This window comes from Sebastes fasciatus, chromosome 4 (assembly GCF_043250625.1).
Source record: "Sebastes fasciatus isolate fSebFas1 chromosome 4, fSebFas1.pri, whole genome shotgun sequence".
Lineage (NCBI taxonomy): Eukaryota > Metazoa > Chordata > Actinopteri > Perciformes > Sebastidae > Sebastes > Sebastes fasciatus.
In genome coordinates this window covers 11492264-11502883 of record NC_133798.1, presented here as the reverse complement: position 1 = coordinate 11502883, position 10620 = coordinate 11492264, and the positions used below count along the sequence as shown (strand labels likewise).

Here is a 10620-nt window from a genome sequence, read left to right as displayed (position 1 = left end):
CGTGTTAGCGTGGGTTTTCTCCGGGTACTCCGGTTTCCTCCCACAGTCCAAAGACATGCAGGTTAGGTTAATTGTGGACTCTAAAATTGCCCGTAGGTGTGAATGTGAGCGTGAATGGTTGTCTGTCTCTATGTGTAAGCCCTGCGATGGACTGGCCTGTCCAGGGTGTACCCTGCCTTCGCCCAATGTCGGCTGGGATCGGCTCCAGCCCCCCCCCGCGACCCCTAACGGGATAAGCGGTTGCAGATGGATGGATGGATGGTTTTGGGGTTGAGGCTGATCCAAAATCAGTGTAATTTATGTCAATCATGGAAAAAAAAAAGACTACAAATATGGCCACAGTAAATGGGAGATGTGGGGAGAAACATTCGTCAAAGCTTATGTTGATAGAGATAGATGAATGAATGATTGAATGGATGTGGAGGAAGGGAGGTTTGGGGGGGGTTACACTCGGGCTTTAGAACACTCTGGAACATATAAATGATCAATTGCGTCTTTCAGCAGAGAATAAAAAAAGTTTTGGCTGTCCAAAGCTGCAGTCGAGCCACAGAGAAAACGGAGGGAGGATAAAGGATGGATGAAAGGATGGATGAAAGGAGGAAGGGAAGTGAAGAAGCTGGCCATACACTTCCACGTACTGGCTTCGTAATTCTTCTCTCATTTTACCACTACAACTCTCTAACATCTCTCATCCTTCCTCTTCCCTCCTCCCTCTGCAGCGTCCCAAACAGAGTCTGTCACATTTCCCTCTTCTTTTTTCTTCCATCTCATTCACGTCCTTTTCTCTTTCCCACGCCCCTGTTCTTCCTCCGTCTGACTTTTCATCACACTTCCCGTCTTCCACCGGCTCCTCCTCGTCCGTTTCCACCCCCTGCTCCTCCTCCTCCTCTTCCTCTACCCCTTTCTCTACATGGGGAACACCAGGAAGCCGGAGAAGGTGGAGTATTTCCATCCTCCCATTAGGTTTCCTCTCTCCAGCTTGAGGTAGGCCCGGTCTCCCTTCTCCATCTGGATCAGAACACCATTACTGGCCGCCTCACGCGTCACATCCTGGTCGCCGGCAAACGCTGAAATCACCGGCCAGCCGTTGTGCATCAGGCTCACCTGGATGAGGCGGAAGAGGACAGACAGTTTATAGTGTGAAAAGGGAGGGAGGAGAGACAGACATTTCCCACACTTACAAAGAAAAGTGGTACATGATTTTATTGAGTCCTTAGACAACAAGCAACATTGTGCAGCTCTTTTTATCGATTTATCCAAGGCTTTTGATACTGCGGATCACGCACTATTGATACAACAGCCCATTAGACTATAGTCAGGCTATTAAATAGGCATTATCAGTCGCTATAAGCCACATATATGTGGGTCAATAGGGGCCTTCTACACTCAATAGTAGGTTTGATCATTTATTCACATGGTAGATCACCAAAAGAAGGTATAAAAGAAGACGACAGCGTCCGTGGTAATTATAACAGGAGCAGAAGCGGAAGTCAGGCGCTGTAGTGTAGACAGTGTGAAACTCCATAAGGGGTGGAGGTCATGGACGATGGATGGGACACAAACACAGGGTTTTCACCCAGAGGACCAGAGTTAGCATCCCGTGTGAAACCAACAATTTGTTGTCTTTGTGTTCGTAGTTATTTTAACCCAAAAACATGATGTTTTTCCCTTAACGTTTTTTTTTTTGCCTACACCTAAATAAGTTGTAGTTTTGTTGCCTAAACCTAAAGAGATTATAGTATTTTTGCCTAAACCAAAGGAAGTTGTAGTTTTGTTGCCTAAACCTAGAGAAGCCTTTTTGTTTGTGTTCATAATGTGACTTTTCATTCAGTTTTATAACAGGTTAGAACGCGTTGCTTTTAAATGTCATATTCACTTTTACAACGTAGTAGGTTTAGTAGGCCCCTAATGACCCACATCTATGGGGCTTACAGTGACTAATAATACCTATTTAATAGCCTAATAACAGTCGAATCTGGTGGATACTAAGACTTTGCAGTGTTGGCCTGTCGGAACAAACTTTCGGTTGCAAGTATTTACCAGACAGATTATGTGTATGCAGGCAGAAGTTATCACTTCCAGCTCCCTTACTGTAACTAAGGGCGCGTGACAGGGATCAGTCTTGGGACCAATTATTTTTATTATATATAACAACAGTCTTGGTCAAAATGTTTCCAATGTAAATTTCCACTTTTATGCTGATAACACTGTGATTTACTGCTCTGTGTCTTCACCAAACCAGGCCTTCTGTCAGCTACAACTTGCTTTTAATACTGTACAAAATACCCTGTGTGACTTAAAACTCATTTTAAATGCTGACAAAACAAAACTGTTTTCAAATGCAAAATCCAAGCCACTGAATCACCCACCTATCACCACTTCTCAGGGCTCTGAGATTGAGATTGTATCTCATTACAAGTACTACCTAGTTTGACCGTTTGATCAGAGTGATTGACAGCTGCTCAGAGACGGTAGGCTCCAGCTCGGCTCTGATTGGTTGTTTTCCTCCGGCTTGTGAAATCTTGCAGATGCCATTAGGAGCACAGAGGCACATGATTTTTTTCAGATTACCTGTCTCATGCACTACTGTGAGGATATAGTGACCATTTTTAAAAAATAACTTTTTTTAATCATACTTGCTCTAATTCGACCCACTGCTGCTTTAAATTAAAAAAGAAATGTAGGGACATATATTCAGACTCCTTAGTTGAGCTGCAAAATTTTGAAAATCCTTATGTACGTCATGAAGAAATATGCAGCAATGCACGTGGTTATGATAATACAACAGAATATTATATTTGTGTGGAGCAGCTTTGTGCTGTGCAGCACATTATCATTAGATATATATATCGTGTGTGCTTCCCTTTTTTTTCAATTACCGCTTGGAGAATATTTAACAATGACATAGAGAGGCATTCACACACACACACACACACACAAAGACAATTCGAACCCACACTGTGTCTGACTCAACAAATGTTTCAATGGGGAATAACATATTCTCCTTACAAAGAGAAGTAGCTGTCAGTGACGCATCCCCTCCCTTCCCAGGCCAGCCGACACACACGCCAGACAGCGGCTTTCATCACTTCTCTTTTGAGCAACAGCAGAAATACAAGCGCTCCCTGGATTTGTTTCCCCCGCATGCTTCACTAAGGAGTGGTTTTATGCCACCCCTGGCACCGGTGCAGTACTAAAACAAACTGAAATGAATTTTGGAGAAACGTCTGTTTATGCAGGATCACACTTTATAAAGCCTGTGAGATTACTCGCCTTCCTGTGAGCAAACTCGCTGTACCTTGATAAGAAAAGAGAAAGGCACAACAGCATCAGGAAAGAGAAAATATGAAAACTATTATGTCATCCTGTTTTGTAAATTGAGGCTCCTATTCCTTTTTTGAACGTGATAAATGATATAAGATGGTTAAATAGTGCCAAAAAGCACAAACTATTTATGAGGAATCACTAATCTGACAACTATGATCTGTCTGAAATGGCATTGAAGAAGCTAAAATGTTCAAAAGTGACCTAAATACCAGCAGACTGTTGTACACACCATACAGAGAGGAAGACAGATGTTCAATGAAAATATTTATATAGGGTTGTTTGTCCATGCCCTCTAGTCTGACAATAGAATGTTTTCTGATCTCACGTCTCTATCGGCAAGAGCGGCTGTGGCTCAGTGTCCGATTGCAAGACTGGCGGTTCGATACCTCCTGTCCACACTGGGCCGGCACTTTGCATGGTAGCCTGCCGCTATCGGTGTGTGAGTGAATGAAAGGCAAAAATTGTAAAGTGCTGTATGAATACAGTCCGTTTGCCATTTACCAAGTGTAACCCTGTCAGCATAGAGGGCTACTGAAGGTGTCTATTTATGAAGTTTCAGGGTTTTGATGTATGATTCAACAAGTGGTCCAATCCATATAGATGGCGAGCCACCGGTCCAGGATCCATTGTGATGACGACTGATGTCAAGAGAGAATTGAAATTCTTTGGATGGACTGTGAACTTTGCTGATTCTACTTCAGTGGTAGGATAGACTTGCTCTTCACTGCTCCTCTGCATATCCCGCAAAGGAGAATAAGAGATTTTAACACTGAAATCTCACAATTTAATGGTGTAGGTTGACCCCATGGAGACTGAGTAAAATCCCCCGGGGGTGTATGTTTATTTATTATTTTCCATATTTTGGGCCCATTCTCTTTTGATGTAATTGTGTTTTTATTCTTATATTGTGGTTGTTAGTGTGCATTAACATTGTGACAATTTGTACTGCACTTGCAATAATTTCAATATATGTCATTAAAGTGGCAGTAGGCAGTATATTTTTGTTATCATTGGGCAAAAATTCCATAATAACCTTTCAGCATATTGTAGAGCGTTCCTATTGGTTGTGCTCCGGTCATGTGACCAGAACTGGGCGTTCCTTCAACAGATTTTACAATGGCGGCCGCATCACAAACTTTCTCATTTTACAGCTAAACCGTGCACTACAAGATGATTCTGAAAACATTTGAGGCGAGAAATAGGCATTACAGTACCATAATATTCATTCATATTTGATTAGCGCTGCCTTGTTTGACCGTTTGGTCGGAGTTCGCGAGTGATTGTGAGCCAGTTCTCATAGACAGCAGTTGGACAGCGGACCTCAGATCAGCTCTTACTGCTTGTTTTCCTCCGGTTTGTGAAGTTAGGAGCACCGGAGGACACAGAGGCACATGATTTTTTTCAGGTTACCTGTTTCATGAACTACTGTCACAATATAATTACTGTTTTATAAAAATAACTTTTTTAATCATATTTGCTCCAATCTCACCTACTTCAGCTTTAAACTAAATCTACTGAGTTGGTCTCAATTGTCTAATTGAGGGTCTAAGTGTCCAAGTGTTTTTTTTTTAGAGTGCCTGCCCTTTTCCAAACAGTTTCCAATGACGGCAAACCATCTGGCAGGTCAGGTTGATTTTGGGGCATTGCTATCGTTCTTCTTGAGAAGACAGTCTCATTGTATTGGATTGCTTACATGGATGGATGGATTGCATTAGACAGTATAGGTGTTCATAATGTTGTGTCCACTACCTGTAATCCCTTTACTGTTTTCTGTTGGCTTGTGGGACATTTATGTTATTTATTTAAACATAAATAATTGCACAGCAAACAATCTCTGTTTCCTCTTACAAAGATAGAACCATTACAAACCCTGATACCAAACAGACATCCACCTTAAACACAGACAAGAGCTGCTTCACAACAAAGGAGTTTTAACACTTCTTGTCCTTTCTTCTTTGTGCAGTAGTGTGTTCTTACCATTTTATAAAAGACAACAAAAAGCTGACTGCGATTTAAAACAGTTTAGAAACCCGGGGCAATGCTTTCACAGACTTCACCCATTTGTCTCTTTACATTATTTACACAGCATGCAGGGTTTTGGAATTCAGACAGAAATTCACATCTGAGCTCTAAATATGTAAAAATATTTCTGCAGCCCCTGGAAGTAAGTAATTGTAAAACTGTTGCTAAGTGATGGAACACAGTCATAAACATCCCATAATTATACACTTATCCACCTCATTCTACCTGATGGTCAGGAGAGAGAGTATGTGTGTGTGTGTGTGTGTGTGTGTGTAGGAGATGGAGAGCCTGTCAGAGTCAAGAGCTCTCTTGGCCCAGCACTCCTCTTAATAGCAAACTGAACATAGCGACTCAGACTGTATGTGTGTGAATGTGTGTGTGTGGTGCTCTGAACAGCCAGTCTGTGAGTTTGATGAAAACACTCAGACTGTACTTACATTTTTTGAATTATCAGGGTGGAAACACAGCACAGGTCGTGGCAAAATAAATGCAGTTAAAGCTGCAACAAATTTAATAAAAGAGGTTGTGCTGTATTTTATATATCATTATATTATATGTACCTACTATTCATGTACAGTATGCAGTTTATGTACAGTAGCCATTTGAGATGTGAGATGAGAGAACACTGTTTTGTCTGTCTGACCTGAACACATCTTATACTGTGGGGAAAATAACTTCCCTCCTCTTACATGTTGATTCAACTTCCACTTTTCAGTTTGACAGTTTCTTACTCCCTCTTCTGACCCATATTCGTCCTCTCTCTGCAGTCTGGAGCCAGTAACTAGTCACAGCCTTACATAAATCACTACTCATGGGCGAGGAGAGGTCACCAAAGCCAGCATGTTTCAAACTGTATACTTGTTGCAGCTTTATAGTGAATTTAAAGGTGCTATTGATAACATTCAGCCGATAGATGTCGCACTCTCCCTCCCCCATTTCATTGCATTCACTTCACAACAAGTGGTTGCCAGTTCATTGCACAACTTGCATATTGTATGGTCGAGAGGAGTGAGGCTCAGACAGACCGTCATGTCAAGTGATGAATCTTTTGTGGTAGAGTAATGAAGTCATTTTTGAAACATGTAGCCATAGCCACACATTAGGTTACTTTGTGCAGTGGTGTTTCAAGATTTATGTACCATAATCTATGGTAATCTGAGGACATGGCTATCTAGTTTTTTACTAGGGCTGTCAATCAATTAAAATATTGAATTATAGTTAATCGTGATTAATCGCAAATTAATGGCACATTTTTTGCCGATGTGTGAATGCATAAATTAACAGACGTTTTATATCACTGTCCCATTAAAAGCGTGTGTAGATCTGACTATAATTACATTGTGTATTCTGTTATATTAAAATGTTGCTCAGAGTCAAGAGCTCTAAACTAGAATAGAAGATACTTCATTATTCTCTTTGGGGAAATTAAACCTTGTAAAATTAATCGCACATTTTTTTATCTGTTCAAAATGTACCTTAAAGGGAGATTTTAATACCCTTATCAACATGGGAGTGGGCAAATATAATGACAATGAAAAACATTGTCCAGAAAGGTCAAGGGACCCCTTTAAAAATGTAAATGCCAGTTTTTCCTTGCCAAAATGTAGAGTAACTTTGTAGCATTATTTAACCTCCTTCACAACAAGCTAGTATGACTTGGTTTGTACCAATGGATTCCTTAGGTTTTGTAGTTTCATATGATACCACTATATGCATTCTATCTTTAAAAACAAAAAACAAAAAGATGCGTTAAAGAAATTAGTGGTGTTAAAATAAATATGCATGAACGCATTATTATCGCGTTAACTTTGACAGCCCGAGTTTTAGCTTGTCATCTAAGCAGTGGTGTAGTGCAGGGTAGACATACTTATTTTTCAGTCGTCCACCCACTTCTAAATTCTCTCTGATATTCATCTTCATTATACATTGTTTAAGGGAACTATAACGGTTAGGTAACAGAATGCAACCATCCCTAATGCTTACGTAGTTTCTCTGGGATTGAGATGTTATTTTTCTCATTTTGACAATGTAACCGGTGACGACACATTAGTTAAGGTTGTAAGAACCATGGCTGTTGGTAGTTGTTGTTTGTTTTTTTAAATATATCGAATTGTAATTTTATGGATTAGTGTTGCTCGGACGATTAAGCTAAGAAAGCTTATGTCCTAACTAGGGCTGTAAAAGGTAATGCGATAACAACGCGATAATAACGCGATAATAACGCGTTTACGCAAATTCGTTTTAACAAATTTATATATATGTATATATATGTATATATGTATATATATGTATATATGTATATATATTTATATACATATATACATATATATGTATATATATATTTATATATACATATATATATATATACCACGTCATACTAACATTGTTTTACTATTGGCTCACAAGCCTTGTCTGAAGTGGTAACCAACTGGCAAATATCTTCCACAGAGATAAACTCAACATTAATCTTGGACCCGCGGAATTTTTTTTAATTATTAATTCACAATCATAATAATTCTTTTTAGGAAAAGCAATATTTTTTTTTCGCATCTTTCTAAAAGCTCTGTGGAAAATTTAAATTATTTGTCTACATGAACATTTTCAAAAAGATCTTTAATATACGAGACTGAAGGGATATATTTACCGAACATGCTAATGTATGGACAATCTTGATGAAGCAGCTGCAGTGTAAATAAGTGGTTTAACTTAATTGGTTCATCGCCTATTCCTATATATTGTAGGGATGCACAATATTGAGCTGAAAACAATACCACTAAAACCGGCAATACCACCACGAGTTTAGTTTACACCAGCAGGGTGCACCAGTTTTAATGTAACTGCAATAAATAGTAAAGGCGTCTTACAGTAAAAACACTACTTAATTAGGATCTATCTAGATTGCTTACAAATATTACAAAGGAGAAGGAAATGAAGGAGATGAGCGCAAATCACTCCAACAAATTTGAGACACAACATTTGGGTCTCATCCTGCTGTGCAGCCCATCATCATTAACATTGAAGCGAGTGAAGGAAATAAGTATACATAATTACGTAAAACAAACAACACACCCCTTTCATGGAGTCTTTTCAGGGGCAATGTATTAAGTGTGCTAAAGACGGAGGGCTTGTGGTGTGTTTGAAATTATTCAAAGTCTGTCTAATCTCTTAAAAATCTTGCTTGATGACTGCCAAATTACTAAAGTTACAGTATGTAGAAACAGATTCATACATAAATGTACAAACAACCATCTTATTTAAAATCCACCTCTTTCTTGTGACAAATCAAGCAGAAAGACTCAAAGGAGGCCAGTCTAAAAATATCAAGTGCTTCCTCCCCCCACCCAAAATGTCAAGCTGAGCGCAATATTCTTACAATAGAGATGACGGACACTAAAAAGAACATCGTATGTGGAGAGGTGCAACCAAAGACTTCAAGTTAGCCTCATTAACCTCCAGATCATAATATCAAATAGACGTAAAAGGAAGGGAGAGGGGAGACGAGACGGGGAAACAATTAGGCTAATAGATAGATAGATAGAAAGAGAGAGAGAGAGAGAGAGAGAGAGAGAGAGGCAGACAGAAGAGGGAGACAGGGAGAGGGAGGGGTGGGAGGGGTGGGAGACGTGGTTCCTGTCCAGTGTGCATGTAATGCTTCCAAACAGAGACAGAGATGGCAGATAGAGAAAAGCCAGCATCACCACATCACTCTGTTACACTCAGATGAGTGCACACACACACACACACACACGCGCACACACACACACACACACACACACACACACACATATACGCACACACCGACTATGCAGACAAAATCCACCATCTCACCTTTCCAACTATTCACCAAAGTCAGTCATGTGGAACTCACACTTACTGTAAAAACCTTCACCCCTTCCTTCCCTAAACCCACAGATTTGTCTCCTCCATACATACACACATAACACACACAATCTCTCTTTCTTTCTTTCTTTCTTTCAGTCAATTATTTAAACTAGCTCACACGACATTCTTTAGAGTCAAAGCTGCTCCTTCAAAAATGATCGCTGCGATCAAAACGCAGCATTTATAACATTGTATCTCCTGATTAGATTCCATAATCCTGCATCTGCTTTTACTGGCAGTGTGACAGTTTTTATTCATATCCAAGCCAATTGCCAGAATGACATTATTGTCAACATGTAACATTGGCGTTGGAGTGTTTACAGAAAACAATGCAAGTCTGAAAGGGATTCAAATCTCTCTCTCTCTCTCTGTCTCTTTCACACACACACACACACACACACACACACACACACACACACACAGGACCACACTGGGTCAGTGTGTGGTCTGTGCCAGTGATGTATAGCTCTAATAAAGCTGTGACAGTGGCTTTGGAAGGATGAGACCGTAGTCACCACACACAAACTCTCTCTCTCGCACACACACACACACTGTCAACTACACCCTTACAATTACCAACCATAAATATAAAAGCATGATAATAGGGCTGCACATCGTGTCAGGCCTCGATCGATCTGCATTCATTAATGCATAAGCACCAATTAAGTGGCTGAGTAAAGGAAAGAGAGAGAGAGAGAGAGAGAGAGAGAGAGAATGTGGAGGCAGAAAGAAGATAAAAAGAGGAAAAGAGAGAGAGAGAGAAAAGGGGTGAAGATTGAAAGAAAATCTGGCTCTCGATATGTAAATAGAAGTTTGCTGAGGTCTCGGTGCAGCACTTAATGCCAAAGACATGATGACATCCTCTTATTGCATCATCAATTCCTGTCCGGTCGACTGTCTTGACATGACAATGATACTTTTTGTCCTATTTTTCTTTTCTTTTTGTCTCTCCACATCTTATTTTCTTTTTGATTTCTCTCCCTTTTCTTTCATCTTGCCTTTGCTTTCCCTACTCTGATCTCTTTCTTGTCACCTCTCTTTCCTTTTCTCCCTCCCTCTATAGTTTTTCTCTACCATCTTTCTCTTTAAGATTGAAGCAGATAGACTTTGTGATGGATGCATACATAATGGTGTATCTGTCTGGGGCCAGTGACACCCTCTGTCTTTAAAACGTCCAAGCTTTATACGGTGGACGTTTTATAAAGTTTGTAGCAAACTCCGGGGTCACTCAGGAGAAAGTACAAAAGCAGACCTGTAACAGGAAAAGAAGTGTTCCCGGGGAAAACGAAGACTGACATCAATGGATGTGAGACATATTTTCTTACTCCATTCGGAGACATCCATGTCAAACTGAACGAAGGCCTTATCTTACTAAATATTATAAGATTG

The 10620-nt window shown here is 40.1% G+C and overlaps 1 protein-coding gene across 1 annotated transcript in view; it reads right to left on the bottom strand.

Annotated features, from left to right (window-relative positions):
- Positions 1-237: 237 nt before the first annotated feature.
- Positions 238-10620, bottom strand: part of cbln1 (cerebellin 1 precursor) — a 31872-nt gene continuing 21489 nt past the window's right edge. The window contains exon 3 of the mRNA XM_074631958.1: positions 238-1104. Coding sequence (XP_074488059.1) covers positions 907-1104 — 198 coding nt within the window. The 3' untranslated portion in view covers positions 238-906. The remainder of the gene's footprint in view (positions 1105-10620) is intronic.